The 20,606-nt window shown below is 41.5% G+C and overlaps 1 protein-coding gene across 2 annotated transcripts in view; it reads left to right on the top strand.

Annotated features, from left to right (window-relative positions):
* Nucleotides 1-20,606, top strand: part of UNC13C (unc-13 homolog C) — a 425,720-nt gene that overhangs the window by 316,787 nt on the left and 88,327 nt on the right. For both annotated transcript variants that reach the window (XM_075006542.1, XM_075006543.1), the window contains 4 exons: nt 1,902-1,998; nt 2,973-3,116; nt 6,687-6,764; nt 14,116-14,193. In XM_075006542.1, the coding sequence (XP_074862643.1) occupies nt 1,902-1,998; nt 2,973-3,116; nt 6,687-6,764; nt 14,116-14,193 (397 nt within the window). The remainder of the gene's footprint in view (nt 1-1,901; nt 1,999-2,972; nt 3,117-6,686; nt 6,765-14,115; nt 14,194-20,606) is intronic.

The following is a 20,606-nucleotide window of genomic DNA, read 5'->3' as shown; positions in this document are numbered from 1 at the left end:
GGTGATCCACAGTGCTTCAAGGCAGATCTTGTGGCCAGTTCTGAGGCATTAGCAAATTCTCCATAAATTGGCAAGGAAGGAGCTCCCAGTGAGAACACTTACAACTGTCCTTGCCTGGATTCCTTCCTATGCTTTCAGCTCTGGGAGAGGGTGATGGATCCATATACATTTAGCTACATATTGCATATGCTGTTTTTCTGGGTAAAAAATTGGTATTTATTTTAATGCTGCTAAGGGGCAAGCCCTGCACCACAGAATGCACATCTACCTCTCACTTATAGCAATTAATGTCTTAGAAGAATTAGAACATATGGAGCTACACATCTCATAGAGCTGGAAAGGACCTCAGGAGGTTATTGACTCTAGTCTGCTGGCTGGAACAAGCACAAACCTTTATTTCCCCCCCCCCAGTCTATTTGCCCCAGCTCCCTAAATGGCCCCCTCAAAGGCTGAGCTCACAACCCTAGATTTAGAAGGCCAATGCTCAAACCACTGAACTATCCCTGAAAGCAGTTACAGGGCAAATAGAAATGCTGTTTATAATAGAGCTGACAGCCACCACTGGCCCCAGGGCAATATGTGAGGGGCTAGCTCCATGCCCTCAGAAGGGGCGTGGTGTCAGGAAGAAGGGGTGGGCAGTCAGCCGTTAGTACTGCCCAGAATGTGACCCTGCCCCCCACTCTCCCAGCTCCAGTGGCTATTCAAAGGGGCCTGGGGCTACAGCCACTAGCTAGGCGCTTCAGGACCCTTTGACTCTCTAAGCCCCAGTAAAACTGCCCTCTTTACCTGTTGGTGGGCCTGGCAATTTAATCATTAAAACTGGGCCCAAAAAAGGATCATATTTTGCAACTGTGACTCTAGTGTGATGTCTTGCAAAATTACGTTTTTGCACCTGCCAAAACTGAGCTGATACGTGCAGATCCAGAGCACACCACACACATTAATGTGTGAATGAAAAAATTATTGAGAGATCCAATCAAAACCCAAATGGTTGATACTGCATACAATCGCTGTCTTGAAATGCCTTCGTGCAGGCCTATTGACAGGGGAAGGCAAAGGGGACAGTTGCCCAAGGACCTGGATAATTTTAAAGGCTTCAAGGACCAAGGGTAATACAGTGGAGCTAAGGCAGGCTTCCTGCCTTCCCTCACTTTGTGATGCTCCCAGAAGTGGCCAGCATGTCCCTGCAGACCTTGAGGGGAAGGGTTGTCTCCCCTTGCTGCACCCAGCCTGAGTGCCAACGCCACAGCTCCAGTTAGCCAGGCATGGCAGTGGAGCTGCATGGGTGGTGGTCAGTGGCACGTGGAGACCCCTTTGGCCCCCATCTAGGAACTGTTGCCAAAGGGTTGTGCCAGTCCCTTTTGGGAGCCAACTGAGGTAACTGTAACCTGCACCCAAACTTCCTCCCAGAGCCTGCACTTTGCACATACACACCCCAGCCTCGTGAAAGCGAGTGAGAGTGGGGGAGAGCAAGCCCCAGGGAGAGGAGAGATGGAATGATCAGCCTTGAGGAAGGGGTGGGCAAGGATGTGGCTTCAAGAAAGAGTCAGGGCAGTGGCCAAGTCAAAGGTCTTTCGGTTTGGGGGATTAGACAGTTGGCAACCCTACTGGGCAGGCATGTGGAAGCCTGGGGTCTGTGCTAGAACAGCATGTCCAGTCAGACAGCTGGCAGCTCTCTGGCACCAAACAGCACAGGCACTGCCCAAATATCAGACAGACCTCATCCGTGCAGGTGGGGCTGGTGTGTGCATCAGGGCCTGTTGACTGTTCCACCCTGAGGCTGGGAATGTCTGTCAGTGGGCCAGCCGTAACATCATAATAGAAAACATCTCTGTGTCTATTCTGGACTAAAAGGAATGGTCTTCAGATCATCATGAAACTTCAATGGTTGTCCTTTTCAGATGGTTTGAGCCTTTTGTCATTCAGTGGTTGGATGAAAATGAAGATGTCTCAATGGAGTTTCTCCATGGAGCACTGGAAAGAGACAAGAAAGATGGAGTAAGTGCTTTTTTATAAAATTGTCTCAAGGCTGGGAAGAGTTGTAGTACAATGAGCCATATAATATAGCTACTCCTTATACTTCATCCTAATTAGACTTCACGTACTACTGTGAAGTATCATTACTGGTCAGAACTTGCACTTCAATGCTAGATCTCTGCAATTACAGTTGTAGAACTTATTAGTTGCTTCCTGTATGCTAGTGCAAAGCGATGCTTAGCCCTGTCCAGCAGCTACTGTATTTAATCTGTGTGGTAGAGGCCCTTCACAGATTCCTTTTCTATCGATTTATACAGAACACCAAAAAACGCCCTTCGGGATGAACATTTTTGTAAAAGAAATCTCTGTTGTTAAATGCTGTACATATTAATATAATAATAGCATTCTCCAGTTAAGAGAGGAAGTACCTATAGTTATTCAGTTCCAATCTCATAAGCTCCTGGCGACACACTTCCATAGGTTCTTACTGCTATCCAACCACAAACCATGGGTGAAATACTGGCTGTCCTGAAGCCAATCAGGAGGCTGCTATTGATCTCAATGAGTCCAGCATTCCATGCATTTATTTTGTGCAGAGATTCAGGTACTTACAGCAGAGCCCCAGAGAAAGCTTAATATTTATATTCTGGTCCTGAGGTTGGCCCTGTAGCACAGATCCAGTGCAGTGCTAACGGAACCAGTGAAACTCCACCATGTGTAAGTGTCTCCATTAGCAGATCTCAGTCCAGGACGATTGCCATAGTTCATAAAGCTCCATCCTGCTCCCAGAAGAGTACAAAGGAACACAGCTGCTCACTGTATTATACCTCAGAAAATGTAAGCAGTTTTTTAAATATCTCCATTGTCTAGCTCTAGGATGGATTTCAAGTGTTAGAAATTCAGTGAATATTGTTGTATTGTCAGAACGTGGCTCTGCAAATGTTAACTTATTTTAATCAGGTTTTTGTTCCCTCCTCCTCTTTGTCCTCTTCTAGTTTCAGCAAACATCAGATCACGCCCTTTTCTCTTGCTCTGTGGTAGATGTCTTCACACAACTCAATCAGAGCTTTGAGATTATCAGGAAACTGGAGTGTCCTAATCCTGAAGCACTGGCTCATTTAATGAGAAGATTTGCAAAGGTAGTTTAAAATCCATGAATCTTGACCAAGTTTCAGAGAAAGTGACATTCTGCTGTCATTGTGCTTACAAACATTTAATGTTATTTAAAACCCATATTCTCTGTTGCAGACCAGGATCCTTACACAAGTTGTTTCATTTTGGGTTTGTTTGTTTGTTGTTGTTTGTTTTGTTTTGTTTTGGTTTGGTTTGGTTTGGTTTGGTTTTTGGGGGGGAAATTACCAATGCTTTCAGTTTATTTCTTCTAAACTCCTCACCCAGTTGGAGGAACTCTACTCCCCTGTGGACTTCATGGTTTTGTAAATCTGTATGCAAACATATGTGACCAGATTTCTTGGCTTCTTTGCGCTCTTGTTAACCGCTGAATCACTGCATAAGATTTCAGAGCAATTCATCAGTGAAACATAGGCTATGTCTACACTAGCCAAAAACTTCAAAATGGCCATGCAAATGGCCATTTCGAAGTTTACTAATGAAGTGCTGAAATACATATTCAGCGCCTCATTAGCATGCAGGCAGCCACAGCACTTCGAAATTGATGCGGCTCGCCGCCACGTGGCTCATCCAGATGGGGCTGCTTTTCGAAAGGACCCCGCCTACTTCGAAGTCCCCTTATTCCTATGAGCAGATGGGAATAAGCGGACTTCGAAGTAAGCGGGGTCCTTTCAAAAAGGAGCCCTGTCTGGATGAGCCATGCGGCGGCGAGCCGCGTCAATTTCGAAGTGCCACAGCCGCCCTCATGCTAATGAGACACTGAATATGTATTTCAACGCTTCATTAGTAAACTTCAAAATGGCCATTTGCATGGCCATTTCGAAGTTTGGGGCTAGTGTAGACACAGCCATAGAGATCTGTCAGATGGAAGAAATACAAGGCCTTAGTTCTGCATAATTTTGGAACCAAAGCATCGTTGGTGGAAGACACCTCCAGATCTGGCTTGTTTCTGACTCTGCATGCTGGCCCTGCTGTTGGATGATTCGTGAATTTATGAGTTTTCTTGAAAGCTAGTTCATCTCTCATTCTTCGATGTCACTAAAAATCAAAGATTTTCACTTCCTCTGGATTGTTAAAGAATGCTGATCTCTGTGGTATCTTATGTGCTGCCCTTTTGTCCTCCATTTTTAGGTTTTCCCACTGATAAATACTCCCTGCTTTAGGTCTAGTGACAGGATTTCTTAATCTACTTTATTGTACAATATTTCTAGTTATATAGTATCTTTCCACCATTTTGAGCCAGATCCTTGGCCTCTGCTAAGATCTTTTTGCATCTTCAAAGCAGCTTAAAGGGACGTACACCAGCCCTAAAAGGCCTTCTAAATACCCCCCAGAATGAAGATGTCCTCAGCTGGTGCAAAACAGGCAGAACCAACTTTACACCACATACTTGCCCCACCTTTGATATAAAGAGAATGTCAGGAAAGGGGAATGTATGATAGGAAAGTGTCAGGAAAGCTAAAGTCAGACCCCAGGTTTGGGAAGAGGAAGATTTATTCTGAGCCAACCTAATCCACTCTAAAAGCATTTTAGCACAGGGGAGGATGTGACCTCTACTTGTTAAAGTGATACCAAAGAATTGCCAGATAGCCATATATCTCCAGCTGCCCAGCTCTGAAGGCAGAGCCATCACCAGCAGCAGATGAAAGAGTAACAGTACAGCAAAACCCCCTACAATAACCTTGCAACTGCAGCATGTCTCCTTTTTGGGTCAGGTCCCCTACAATTACAACACTGTGAAATAGTTCAAATCATGACATCTGTGATTTTTAAAATCCCATCACCATCAAACTGACCATAACGTACCATGAATTTGGGAGGGGCCTATTCACAGGGCCCTTTCCTCCCCAGAGCTCCCAGCTGTGGGCTTTGCTTTGGAAGGGGAGGCAGGCAGCATGACCTAGAGCAGGAACGGGCAATAAAACAGCCATGGTTTACCAGGGTTAGCCCCTAGTAGGCCGCCACCCCTCATTTTACCTGCACCTCCACAATTCCTAGCCAATGGGAGCTTTGGGAAGTGACACGGATTGGGGCACCACTTCCTGCTGTTCCAGTTGGCGTGGAACAGCAATCCATGGCCAACAGGAACTGCAGTCGCCCGTGCCTGTAGAGGTAAATACAATGGAGGCAGCCTGCCAGGGGAACCAGATCCAGCCTGTAGATTGCTATTTGCCAACCCCTGGCCAAGAGGATAGAGAACTGGACCAGAGTTCAGAAGAGGTGGGTTCTATTCCCAGTTTCTATACCCAGCTGCCTCTGCATTGGTGAGTGGCCTTGGGCAAGTCACTTCACTGCTCTGTGCCTCAATTTCCCTATCTGCAAAATAAGGGTAGTAATGGTTGTTGCCTTTTGTGAAGCACTTTGATATTTATTCATAGAGAAGAATTAGATATTATTGTTGTCATTATTATTATATTTTTCAAAATATGTCATGGTTAAGTGATTAAAACCCATGTTATTCACCTGCCATTTTTGTTTGTTTCTTAACTTATTTATGGGTTTTATGCTCTGAATCACAAGTTTTAGATCATAAACATGTTTATTTTTTCTGAGATCCAAACATTAAACATGTTTTTCTTCAGAAAATAAACTCCATTGCTGAGACCTTGTGTGTCCAGTTCTAACTTGTGCAGATATTAACAGCTGAGTTCATATACAGGGTTCACCCTTGGAAATTTGCCACTTGCTTTAGACAGTTAAAAAACCTCTTGAGTATTTATAGTGCATCCCTTTACTCCTAAAATAATCACTACAGGGAAACAGAGGAAGTACTGCTAAAACAGCACAATCACAGTATTTGTACTTTAAAAGCAGTGTTTGTGATAGCACCTTCACAATATTTATGACAAACCTATCTGAAAAACGTAGTGCTGCGTGCAAGTGAAATATCACACTTCAGGTAGAGGCCAAAAGTAATTATCTCTATCAGATTTGAAAACAAGTTTGAACAGGTGTGGTGGATCAGCCACCTGCTTTTTCTGGATTTATTAATCTGCTGTTTGATAACCTTGCACATTTTGTTAGGCCACCTTTCTAGTTGGATTACCACACTTTTCTGCAAGCTTTAGAATTCCATCACAGTGCCAGGGGCTATGAAATAGTTTGCTATGAAATAGTTCTGTACTTCTGTCACAACTTTTCTCAGTCTGGAAACAGAGTACATATTCATGTGCTTGTTGAGGATTAAGTTCTCATTTTAAGATTGTAGGGTGTTACCGGAGAGGATTTTCAGCTCGCTGAAGTTCTGCTCAGTATATGTCCCATAATGCACAAACTAGAACTTCTCAATGTTCTTATTTCTCAATGGCAGTATGACCAAATGCCAAGTGTTTGTGCTAGATAAAATGATAGTCCATTAAAAAAGAAACCTTATCCATTGTGAAGGGATTTTAGATGTGATCTTTCTGCTCTACTAGCTGAAGAAAATTAAAATTTTGTACATTACAGAACAATTTTCTGTCTGCTTTGAAGACAAACCTCCACTTTCACTTGAATGCTGTTTTGTATTTTTACTTATAAGTCTTCACAGTGTCACATGTTTATATCTCTCAATTAAACATTTCCTTTGCCCTCCCCAGACTATCAACAAAGTGCTTCTTCAGTATGCTGCAATTATTTCAAATGACTTCAGTTCATACTGTGATAAAGAAAGTGTGGTAAGTAAAATTTTACTTCTGTCTTTAAAATGTCCACTTAGAGTTATTTTTTTTACTGGAAATATTTAATTGCAAGAAAATTAATAGGAAGGGGGAGATTTTTTCCTCCAGGGGATAACCTGTTTTCCTTGATTGCAATGTAACAACGATGGGATGGAGGGAGAAATGAATATTAGAACTAGAAATACTGTGTGTAAGTGAAGTGTGGCAGAAACTGTTGACTTCCTATATTTGAAGTGATTATGTTGATGGGGGTTTGTGCTTAGCTCTAAATAAAGGTAGGGGTTTGTGAGTGACAGACTCCTATATTGTTCTTCCCTAAATCCTAGAGAATAATCATAAATTACTGTAATTTGACACATCCTTATCCCCCACATTTACTCTTTATCCAGGCAGTAGTGAAAAAGTATCACAAATCACTATGCTGTCTTGTTGGCTCCAGAGAGTTCTTGAAGAGCAAGCCAGAGGTTCACAGGCAGTAAATGAGAGACACATAGTTCAGTTAAATAAGATTCACACCATTACTATAACTTCACATAACTAAGGAAAACCTCCATGGCAGTTTGGTTCAGTATATGGTGTCACTACTGTGCCATCGAGATCAATAGACCGAGGGAAGACCTTTCTGGACTTTTCCCAAGGCGTATCAGAGCAAGAGTTGGCACATGCCATAACTGTGTAGTATGTCCTCGTGTGAGTAAAGGAAATGCAACCCAAGAGGTGCCTCGTTCTGTCTCTGTATTTGGGTTCAAACTCGGTCAAGCTCATATGGAGGACCCGGCCTTAACTTGTCATATCTTTCTGCTTAGGGATGGGATTACGTCAGTTGTTCCTGGAATAGGCACTGACTCCATGGGTGCTCTAAAATAATTAGTGAGTGCTTTAGCATCAGCCATTGAAGCTGCCAGCCAAACTCCCACACCTACAATAGGCATGTGTAAGTGCTTTTAATCTCCAGGGCAGAAGGAGCTGAGCTAGGGGGACAAGCAGCCAGGACACAGCAGTTTCTCTGGACTAGTTGCAGGGAGGAGAGGAGGCGGGCATTTTCTCAGCTGGTTTATGGGGGCTAACAAGGAGAGTTTGGGCTCAGTGAGGGTCCTTGAGGACCGAGCCAGCAACTCTCCACCTGCACTGGTTTCTCCCCCAGGAGTTGTACTCACCTTGGGCCAAGAAGATCCAGCTGTGGACCTACTTTGTGCTGGCAGAGGAGTGAGCGGGGGAGCAATAGACACGGCTCCTTTAAGAAGAGTTTGCTTGTCCTTGTGCCTGATGGATGAACTTGTATCCAGGTGCAAGTGGGCAGCCACCTCCTACTTCCTCCCCTAGCCTGGACGCTGCCTGTGTCCACAACTCTCCGCCATGGGCTCTGGGAACTTCCCATCCCTGCCTGGTGCCATTCCCCATGGCTCTGACCCAGGCCCTTTCCAGATTGGGGCCCAGGTCTCTCAACCCTTCCCTCCCCCTAGGCATGGGAGACCATGAGTGGGGTACACACCGAGGCTACTTCTAGCCATATCCTTCCTGTGGGCTCTCCCCCATTCCATGGCCAGCTCTCAGGCCTGGGAAAGTAATGCTTACCCAGCTCAGAGCCATCCCTTCTCCTCCCTGCCCCCATCACACTTTCCCAAGGGGCTTTCCCTCCCAGAGGGGACATCTATCTCCAGTCCCCACTCACATCACTGCACCCTCCTCTCTGCAATCAGGGAGGTTTGATTCCGTTCCCCGGGATTCACCTCCCCTCCTGGGAATTTCTTCCACTGTATTCTCCTGCTCTCCCCAGTATTAGCTTCAGTCCTGGAGAAGCTGCCTTGCTGGGCTGCAGCAGGACAGCGAAGGAAGCACTGTTTGCTCCCCACTCCATCTTTGCCATGGTCCCACCAGATGCCCCCCAACACAAAAGTTGCAGGTCTGTCTGTGACAGAATTAGCAACAAAGCTTCAAAGAAGGGAGGTGCAGCCCTGGGGACTGGGAGGAGCTGGAGTGACACAGAAGGATGAATGAATGGGTAATTTCTATGCTGGGGTTTTTAATTTAATTTCTCTCTGTGTGTCAGGGTGAGCAGTTTCTGGGGGATTGGAGGGAGATGGACTTGCTGTTAGTGTGGTAGATAGGAACAGGTGTTAGACCCACTAGGAGGTGGGGAGCAGCGCAAGAGAGGTGGGAAAAGCAGCACAGGTGTGGAGCAAGATGGGAGAAACCTCCTTAAGGGGTGAAACTAATAAGGAAAAGCACCAATGCAATAACTAGAGTATAAAAGAGGTGTCTAAATGTACAGAAAATAGCCTCCTCCAAAATTGGCAATTCATACATACCCCCACCCCCAATACACACTCCTTGCTCTTAGGGCAGGAGAGGACAGAAAGAAGCAGGGAGGAGGCGCTCAGTGGAGGGGCTTCAGGGGAAGGGTCAGAAAGAGATGGAGTAGGGGCAGGGCCTCAGGGAAGAGGGTGAGCCGGAATGGAGCGCACAATGCCAAAAGCCCCCTTCTTTGGGACAAATACATAACTCTAAAGGAGCAGCGTTTCTCCACCCCCAAGAAATTTGGCACAGATTTATTTTTTTCCAGACATAGAACTGGGGAGGGAAATAGATTAATGAGATTGGAACTGAACTGAATAAACAGGAAAATGGAAATAATATGCCTCCATTGTCACCAGAGCATGATGTTATCACAATCTAAAGGTCACCAGCATATGCAGCAAAAGAAATCAGAAATATGTCATACTTAAATAGCTGTACGCAGTGTATATCTCCCAACCCTGAAGAACCCTGACATTGAAAGCTTGTCACTCTCACCAGCAGAAGTGATCCGAAAGATGTTACTTCGTCCACCTTGTTTTTGTACTAGCTAAACAACAGCAGTCAGAGATTCCTCTTCCAAACACCCCAGACAACATTTGAAATACTCATACCATAGAAATATATATGGTACAGAGAGCTAAATTGTCTCTACTTACTGTGCGATTGCATTTAATGGAATGTCAATAAATGAAAGTATGAGTAATGAGAGAGTTTAGAAACTGGTAACTTTAGGCATCGGATGTATATAAATATTTCTGCAAAGGAATGAATTTTATTCATATAGATGGGTCATATTTCAAACTACCCTTATACTTGAAATAACTTCATTCTTCAAGCCCTTAGAGAAAACATATTAAAAAAGGCATGTGTGAGGAGATTTCCACATATCTTGTGTCTGGCAGTACTTAAATCTCACTTACACCAGAAAGATGACACTAAGCAGTAGGCTAGGCTTGGCACTCGTCACTGTAATAGTTCCAAGGAACTTTGCGAGCATGATGCCACATTATCATAAGTTTGCCCAGAAGGGCATTTTCATGGTTCAGTCAAGGTTCTCGATTGAACTATGAAATAAGCAGTAACAGGCCCAAGGGAGCACCCTGACAGCGGAACCCAGCCAGTGGACAGGGCCCAGGGCTGACAGCAGAGCCTGGCCAGTGGATAGGGCCCAAAGTGGCATGCTCACAGTGGAACCTAGCTGTAGGGTTGTGAGTGTGAGCAGGGGTCCCTGAAGGAATGGGGCCCAAGGCAGTTGCTTTGTTTATCTTGCCCTAAAGCTGGGCCTGAGCAGAAATAAGATGTCAATGCAAATATACACATGCCAGTGTTATGTGTCTTAACACAAATTACCGCCCCCCCCCACCACACACACACACACCCCTCACAAACGAGCCATTGGGCTGAAACGAGTTTGGGGGAAAATGTTTCCCACAGTGCAGTAGTAATTGCATCCCTTGGTTTCTTCCCCCCTGCATCTGTCAGTGATCTCTCCCACCTGCTCCAGATGGGAGTGTATTTGTGAGTTTGGCCTGATTTGTTGACATAAATACTCACATATATATGTAGTGTGCAAATGAATTAAGATTTGTAGTACCATACTTACAGTTCATTTCAAATTAATCCTAGCATTAAATCAAATTAACTGTTTCTAGAATGAATGGAATCTGATACCTAATGTTAGGTCATCAAATCGAACTGTATTACCTCTTAGTCTGTCCAACAGGATTTTTTTAATCACTGAAGTGATTGATTTCCGAAGCCACCATAGAATGCTAATCTTTGCTAAGGCTTTGGTTAAGTTTAATCTCATTACAGCTTTTTAACAGAGAAAGGGCATAAAGGATTGCAAAAAAATGACTTTGTGGAAAGATAACTTATTTTTATTAGAAATAGTCTATCTGAAATTCATATTTCTAGATTAATGATATTTCAGTTGATCTAGAGATCCCAAGTTAGACCAAATGCAATCTCCTGTCTTTCGTTTGATAGAAGAGATTTCAATGAATACTCCTGTATGATTGCACTTAAATGCAAAGTTATTGAACTCATTTTTGGTCTATTTTATTAACTCCATTCAGTAAAAATGACATGCAAACTTTTCAATTGAAAACATAGTAGGCAGTACATTTTCTGTGATGCGTATTTCTTTATTAAAAGTATCATGTTTTCCCACAGTCTGTCTCTGTTTATGAATATATTTTGTTATGCATTTCACTTGTAGTTTTGTGTGTGGCATCTAGCTGTCTGACTCCGCTAAGTTTCCCTTAAATAGAGCTCTAAGGTCCAGTACATGCAATCAGGTGGGCACATTTTTGAGCCCCAGCTCTACTCCCATTGAAATCAATGGAAATGTTTCCAGTGAATTAGTGGTTATAGTATAATCTTAGAGGAGACTTCAAAAAACATCTCCTTAGGAACAATTCACCTGCTACTTAGTTTTGTATTTAGCTTCTCTCTTCCTGTATGGCCAAGAGCATTGGCATTTGTCTAGAAAGAATACATCTGCTACACAGGCTTAGTCCCCATCCCTGTTGTTGACATCACGGATTGTTTCCAAAATAATCAATAATGTGTACAAAAGCTTAATACAATGAAATGTTAGGAAACAAGTCTGCTTTCTCATGGAGAAAATGTCAGAAATGACATATAAGGATAACCACTAGCTCTCAAATAGCCTCTTACTAGAGAGAGATTCTGATGAGGGCAACTGCCCAGCTCAGTGTCCTCTCTGCAGCAAGTTTGGAGTTTAGTGGCTATGCATTTATAGCACCCAAATAACACTAGATGCTTTACAATAAGTAGGTCAATCCCAAAAGTGACCAATCAAATGATGTGAACCTGCAAACACTTATTATTAGCCATAGTGTCTATTACGATTACTAGGAATGGTCCCCACTGCAGTCCTGTGGAATGGGAGTTCCACCATAATAGTACACAGTGTGCCTGCTAGGAATGATCCCTAATATTATGAAATGGAGATCAGAGAAAAGCTGCTATTTCTCTAATTCTTTTAACCCAGACCCATTGGCTCTATTGTATTCTCATCCAGTATGGAACTTTTTTCATTATTTAAATTTTATATATATACAACAGTTGCAAACAACTGTTATACAATGACATCTAGAATGTGCAGATGTGTGTGTGAATATATAATTCACATGTATTATTAGGTGTATTTATTGTTTTTTTCTATATATTTATTAATTGTCCTCCTTGCTCATAACCCACAGCTTATAATTCTTTCCTACATTTAAGTTCTAATTGTGATAGAAGAGATCAAATGACAATATCTCTCTGGCTTATTTTGTATTTGAGTTCTATCCTCCAATTTGCTCCCTCTCCATCACCTCCTCCCCCGAGCTCTCCTGAATTTCATTGCAATCTGCAGATTTAATCACGGTTGAATATATATCAAAGGCCACCCAATGAGAAAAGGTGCCCTAACAAATTTTCGTTCCCTTCAGCAGCATGAGCAGTGAAGTTGTTTTGAAGACTGATACACAACTAACTGGAATTTCTTAGATGGCAAAGTTAGTTCTGCTGTTTTCATGGGACTTGTTTCCCCATTACATTCTATCTCCCTGGACAAAAGTGAACCGCTGAACTAAGATATATATATAAAAAATTGTTTCTAATATTAATGTTTCTCAAGTTTTCCAGGACATGTCAACAGCCTTTCAAATACTGTTGCTTTGCTTATACTCTTATGGAAATGGCTTCTGCAGCAGTATCCTGCCTTAAGATATGACCGAGTCTATTACTTTGTGTTTGTGCACTGCCTAAAACAATGGGGCTACATTCTTAGTTGGCACTGTTGTAAGAAACGTGATTCATGATAGGAAGGATATGCTGATTTATTTCCTAGGTGAACTAGTCAGGGGACCAGAGGATGGTGGTCTGTTGTCTGGAATATAATCCAAGTTCTCCAATTCACTGATGCTGAATGCCCTCTTTCATGTTCTTTTTGGCCCAGTCCTGGAGGATCTAGCACCAATATCAGATACACAAAGGCACGGGATTTAAGAGAGCTAGGGGAGCTGCCTCCTGGGGGCAGGGATAGGGAGGATGGTTCAATACCTACATAAAGTCAACTTACTTGTTGCGTGGAGGAAGGAAGATCAGAATCGCAGGTCAGTGTGCTAAAGTTTAGGATGAGTGATGAAAGAGTTAAGAGTGCTAGGTTACAATCTTCTATTTTTAATCCAGCTTCCTTTTTCTTTCTGACCCTGAATTCCCTTAGATTTTATAGAGTAGGATGCTGAATTATTTAAATGCTCGTCTGAACGCCAAAGTCTACTCAAACCACGTTTCAGCCAAGAGTGAGCAGCATCACCGGCTAAAAGAGTTTCAAATGTATGTGGGTTGCTGTTATCACTTCAGCACCTGTCTCATTTTTGTGAGGTTTAAGTGTACATGCACTATACAAATTCAGTTCTTGAGGGTTTGAATGTATTGTGCACAATGTAGTGTACAGATGCACTGGCACCCTAATCCTGCTGAAACACAATTCTATTATCAATATTTTTTACATTACAAAGTAGTAAATAAAGCCATACAACTTTACAAAGCCACAGTAGTAGAACAATTTTGCATAATTCCAAAATAATCCACTTAATTTAATATCTGGATCTGGCAATTGCTATCTTTTGCAGTGTCATTCCCTTGGTCTTGGCATACAGTTTGAAAAAGACAGTGGTTTAAGTGAAAAGTTGAAACCGTGCTATTTTAAAAATAAAATATGTTTATGTGACTAATAATGCCTAGATTATTAAAGCACTTTTAAAGTAATGCAAAATTGTTCACCTATGGAATCATTGAGTTTGTTATAGAAAATGGCCTGATTTATTCACTGCAGTATGTAAACTTACCAGTTTTATACAGGAGCTGGAACAACAGGAGCTGGAGCATTGATTTCAAGCAAAATAAACAGATACTACAATCTTGGGTCACTTTATAAGGTTTTTTTTCCTTGTGACTATTGTCAACTGCTATGTTTTGGTTTGTTTGTAAATGCGTGTTCATATAACAGCACAGCATATTTTATTTATAGCCCTGTATCTTGATGAACAATATCCAGCAGTTGCGAGTCCAGCTTGAGAAAATGTTTGAATCAATGGGAGGAAAAGAGGTAGGTAGTTTTAATTCCCTGCATTCATTGAACATCTACTTAGAGATCATTAGCGGTATGTTCACAACCTGACCACAGCCTTTGTTTCTGCTTGCCAAGAGACTCAAAATGTAAAAATAAGACATAATGCAGAGTTTGAAACAATATATCTTATTTAAAAGCAAAGCCATGTGAGAACTATATAATGCACTGGAATTATCTGAGGAAACAAGTAATGCATTCTCATAGAAACATGCTAATGATCTGTAAAGTTCAACCAATATTGGATGTTTTATGTTGCATTCAATAGTGCCAGCTTGATTTTAATGTTTGTACTGGGATATATTTTGTTTTGTTATGTACCAGTTTGTTTTGTTTGCATCTACAAAATTCTGTAGAAAATGTGCCTTGTGCTTTGTCTGTAATGTGTCATGTCTTTGTCCAATGCCTTTGACTTGCAATCCACTGAGCAGAAGAAAGAAGCAGAGCGATTCTCTTATGAGGTTTGTGATAGTAAGCATCTTTTATTATTCCTGACCATATTTCCTAAGGCTAAGAACTGTTTCTTATTAATTTCTATGTTTGCATTTATTAATTCTCTATAATGCTAACTACTACGCTTTGGCACTCAACTTTTACTCTGCATTAAATCGTTCAATATGCAAATAGTGTAAGATCTTCCAGAAACCAGAAGAAGGTTTGTAAAATACATTTGTTTCAATATCTAAGGTCCCAATCTTGCAAATCTCATTCAAATGAGTAATCCTGAGCTACTCAAGCAGCATCCCACCAATCATTCCTAATCAGAAAAGCAGTAAAGCGTGTGCTTAATTTAAGGATGTTTTTATGTCCCATTGACGGTAATGGGAGGTAACTGCATGTGGAGGTGCTTTTGTGAATCAAGTGATCAGGTAGCTCCTTTTAAGTAATTGATTACTCACATGACTAAGGTTTACAGACCTTCCATCTAGAACTACCTACCATCTGGAAAGTTGCAAATCAAATGGATATTAGTGTATTCTTTTTCAAAGTATTACCGTCAGTGTGAATCACTATACACTGTTACAAAAAAGCATTTTAAAGCTTGATTTTATTAAAGAGAATAACATGCAAGGGAAAGTCGATACACACTACCAACCCTGGACAACATTGAATCTCATAAGTGAACATTTCAAATGATTTTCACTTCTAATTCTATTCTGATGAATGTCATTCAGCTAAAAACAAAGGTCCTAAAACCTAAATTAAATTCTTAAAGAACACTAAGAAATGGAGTACAGTATAACAAATGAGTGCTTCGACCAGTCTCTTGTGCAACACACAGGCACTTTTAAAAGCTTTGTATCTGAAAATCATGCTTTGCTGAAATCTGCTGTATTAGCCACAGTGCAGTGTTTCATGTAGAGTGACTCAAGATGTGACCGAACTGGTGTATTGTGACATATCCCAAGCTACTGGTGAACTGGTGAAGCTTCAGCTAATGGTTTGTTCTGTGAAAATGAAGTTGCTTCGAAAAACTTGTCTTCTTCCTTGAATGAGGAAGACTTTAAGACGGGGTCAGCCACCTTTCCTAGGCAAAGTGCCAAAATATAACCTTTTGACCTCTATGTACAGTCCAAATGCTGGTTATACTTTTAAAAGACACTCATAGTCCTACTTACAACGGCTTCATTAATAAATAAGTTAAGATGCAGAGTTTTGCCAGTTAGGTGGTGGCTGGTAGCATTAGCTGGTCTGTTGTTAATCCACAGGAAGCATGGCTTTGAGCAAGCTCCCAGCTGCATGGGGGAGGAGGTGCGGAGCTGAGCTCCCAACTTGTGTGCTGATGAAAATCAACTCACGTTCCACTTTAATATTTGAGTGAGGTATTCAAAATTCAATTGCCTTAACAATGATCATGTTATTGGTAATTACATGTATCTAAATGGAATGAAAACCAGGTGTTTTAGCAATTTTCAGATGTACATTAATACTTCATCACATTAAGAATTGTACAAATCATAATATTTTAAGGAGCCAGTTTTTCCAGATTCAGAGTATCTCCCGTGATACTGAGGTCAATGGGAATTAAAAAAACACATTATCTTATAGAATAAGGGTCAAAATACATTACTTGCCATTCATCCATTTAGCTCTTTAAAGGGCCCTGAATCAAAAATATTTCTGAAAATTTTGGAATCTAATAAAAAGGAGGTCAGTGAACAGCCTCAATGAAAGACTGATACATAGGGTGACCATCCATCCCATATTGGGAAGGATGGTCCCGTATTTGGGACGCCAAAAAGACGTCCCAACTGTTTTTAAAAAGGGACTCATTATCCCATATTCCCCCACCCCCACTCCACCCATAGCCTTGGGAAAGCAGGGGGAGCATAGGTAGCTGCTGCTTCCTCAGGGGTCCCAGGGATGCCAGCAGCTGCGCCTTTCCTGGCACTCCAGGGAATCACCAGCAGCTGCCGCCTCCTTCCCAGCTCCCTGGGGCTTGGAGAAACCACCCCTCCCCGCCTTATCTCCCTGTCCTGTATCTGGAACAGGGAAATATGGTTACCTTACTGATATACTAGCTGCGACTAGCAAGGAAGCACATCCTGCATTTACAGAAATGCTGTGCGTTTGTTATCCTTTTGTTAAATGGGCAGTAAAATGTAATCAGCTCAGCTGTGTAAAAGTGGAACTTTTCCTATTTCCCATGAGTAAACAGAAATGATGACTGTTCTTCTCCCATTCTACTACATCTCTAATATTCCTCCTTAAACAAGAGCTTTTAATAGCCCTTGCTGAACCATATTTTAGCAATTTTTCTTCCTGTTTAAGGAGTGGGAATTGAAGAGCTGAAATATTATTATCAATGCTTCATTATGAAGTGTGCTAAATGTGTACCAGATAAATTCATATCAGAAAACTAAAATCTATTGTGTGGTAACTGAATTTTTTTGCTTAATTTTGAATTGTTGCTTCATTGTGCAGCTGCATGTTAACTGTGCAGCTCCATGTTGGCAGTAAAAATCAGACACACAGGATCCACTCTTCAGTCAGATGTTCATTTTTAAGTAACACCTGCCTGATGATGTTTCCCAGAATGTAGGTACTTTCCAAACAAGGCATTAGATTAGACATAAAGAAAAATCACAGCGAACATATGTCTTATATAATCAGTTTATTTTTTTAAAAGAAATTATCCTTTCTAGACCTTTACCTAATTTTTAGTATCCAGACAGTGATAGTGCAAGATATGAAAAGGTAATGGATGGCAATGAGCTTTTTTGAGATAGCATGTGAATTCCAGAGGAAGGAGGGTAGAAGGGGTGACAAGTTTGAATGGAAGTGGCAAAGGGATGGAGGTGATCATAAAGAAAGCAGCAAAACATGAAAAGGCTGGAGAAAAGGGGAGGGCCAAAGGTCACCAGAGCAAGGGTGAAGGAGGGCAAGAAAAAGTGGTCCCCTCTGCCAACACAAATCCACTTCAAGAATTTGTAAGGGGAAGGTGGAGCTGGTGAGGGCCAAAGAGTAGAGAAGCATAAGCAGTGGACAAGAGCCTATGAATTCTTTTCTCATGATAATTAATATTCATAGATGGTAATTGCTGAAATGTTTCTAATTGAATTTTTTTAAAACTTCATTCCTCTATACTTAGCTATCCAGTTTTCCCTCAGATAGTAGCTCATATCTATAAGGGGGGGACGGCTAGCCCTAAAATATTAAATTATTTTCTCTTATCTTTAAGCTTCATGTAATTTTTTTTAAAAACTTATTACAGAAGAAGGTAGACATACAAGAGATGTATGCAAGTATTCCTTCTCAGTCTGTCTCTGGCAGTCTGTTGTCTCTGATCCTATATAAGCTGTTATTTTTTTCCATTTATATGGTGCCCATGGAGTGCGATCCATGACTAGGGCTATGTCTATACGTGCCCCAAACTTCGAAATGGCCATGCAAATGGCCATTTCGAAGTTTACTAATGAAGCGCTGAAATGCATATTCAGTGCTTCATTAGCATGCGGGCGGCAGCCGCGCTTCGAAATTGACGCTCCTTGCCGCCGTGCGGCGCGTCCAGATGGGGCTCCTTTTCGAAAGGGCCCCGCCTACTTCGAAGTCCCCTTATTCCCATGAGCTCATTGGAATAAGGGGACTTCGAAGTAGGCGGCGTCCTTTAGAAAAGGAGCCCCGTTTGGACGCGCCGCGCGGCAGCAAGGAGCGTCAATTTCGAAGCGCGGCTGCCGCCCGCATGCTAATGAAGCGCTGAATATGCATTTCAGCGCTTCATTAGTAAACTTCGAAATGGCCATTTGCATGGCCATTTCGAAGTTTGGGGCACGTGTAGACACAGCCTAGCTCTCTTAGGTGTTAGGGTAATACAAATAAGAAATAATATATAAAATAACAGTATTTTCTTTCACTTACTATATTTAATAAAACTTAATACTTGTGACAATCTTTCATGACTCCAAAGTTCTCTAACCCCAGGACACAACAACATAAATTTCATCATACTACTGCAGCAACAATTCTTGACCGACCTGTCTCTGAGAAGGAATACCTCCATACCCATTCGTTCTCTGATGTCCCCAACAAGGACACGCAATAGAAAGATTAGAGGCATATGAAGAGAGATTGGAAAATCTGAAATTGCTACCTGAGAAACTATACAAATCATGAAAAAAAAATATTAAATAATGAATGGTCTAGGAAAGATAGGTAGGAAACTTCTGTTCTCCCATAATGGCAAGATGACAGTCAGTGAAATTAAAAGGTAGCAAATCAAAACTAATGAACTGGATCTACACATGTCCCCTCCAAAGGAAGGGGCAAGTTAATGAGGCAGTTTGGAAGATGCTAATGAGGCGCTGACATGAATATGCAACACTTCATTAGCATAATGGCAGCTATGCGTGATTCAAAATTGTCACTTTCGGAACTTACGCTGCCCTTGTAAACGTGGGCCTTTTGAAAGGACCCCCAGACTTTGAAAGCCCTTTCTGCCTGAAACCAAATAAGAAGAAGGGGCTTTCAAAATCAGGGTTTTCTTTTGAAAGGCCTCCATCTACACAGATGGTGTGTGTTCCCAAAAGTGGCACTTTGGAATCACATGTGACCACGATTATGCTAATGAGGTGCTGCATATTCAAATCAGTGCCTCATTAGCATCTTCCGCACTGCATCATTAACATGCTCCCTCTGAAAGGAGGGGATATATGTAGACCCAGCTATAAAAGGCACTACACTTTCATACAACGTATAATGAGTCTGTGGTGCTCATAGCCTCCTGATAATGTTGTGGCCAAGAATTCTGCAAGATTCCAAAGGGAATTTGATTTTTATATGGCTACGAAAACTATCCAGAGCTATAATAATTAATGCTGACAAAATTATTAAAAGGATATTAAATATCTTGTTGCAGGGCTGAATTCAGTTGCTAGTAACAGTAGATTAGGAGACCTTATGTGTGGCATTGTTGATTCCACATCAACTTATTGAAAGATACCTACAACTTCCTGTGAAATACCTGGTTCTAGCCACTGTCAGAGAATGGATACTGGACTAAATGGAGCTCAGAAGTGATCCAGTACGGCATTTTTTTCTCTAAGAACTGAGACTAACAGCATATTTTATATCAGGCACCAAATTACCTTCAGAATGCTGTGATTTTTTGATTTTTCATTACATTCTGATTGCAGCTTAAAATCTAGAATTACTATGGATTTGCAAGGGTGTGATTACAGTCTGAATCTGGTTCCCACTCTGATCTGGCCCACTGACCTAAATATGAAAGACTTTAAAATTTGTACCAATCTCCTGAGTCATCCTGTTCTCCCGAAACTATTCATCTTGAAAACACATACACTCACAAAGTTGACAGTGTTTATTTCCTTTTACACTATTTAATATATGATTCATCCATTTTATTCATGTAAGATTATTTCTCTATAGGATTCATCTACGTTTTTGGTAATATTACTAGTCTCAAACATCAAGAAACACTGAACTAGTTTGTGTAAGTTATGAAATCCTCTTTCTAAGGACTTGACTATTAAGTTATATAGTGAATGAGAAATGAGGGTTGACACACTGAGAATTTAATTACTATATTAATGCCCTCATAGCTAGATAAGCAATTGAGTAGAGCAGAAAAGTCAAGTTTCAGTTGTTGTTCTACTTCTAAATCTTGTTTTCTGGAAATTCAGCAAGGATGTGCAAGCCCTTATTTGGGCTAAAATGAGTTATCAACATTAATGCTAGATCACAAAGGAAAATACAGACTATTAGAAAGCAACAGAACACAGATCAGACAGAAACATAACACATTGACTACGTCTACACTAGCCCAAAAGTTTACTAATGAAGTACTGAAATACATATTCAGTGCATCATTAGCATGCCGGCAGCCACGGCACTTCAAAATTGATGCAGCTCGCCGCAGCGTGGCTTGTCCAGAT

Source organism: Carettochelys insculpta, chromosome 12 (genome assembly GCF_033958435.1).
Source record: "Carettochelys insculpta isolate YL-2023 chromosome 12, ASM3395843v1, whole genome shotgun sequence".
In the NCBI taxonomy this organism is placed as follows: Eukaryota; Metazoa; Chordata; order Testudines; family Carettochelyidae; genus Carettochelys; species Carettochelys insculpta.
This window is presented reverse-complemented; position numbering and strand designations above follow the sequence as displayed.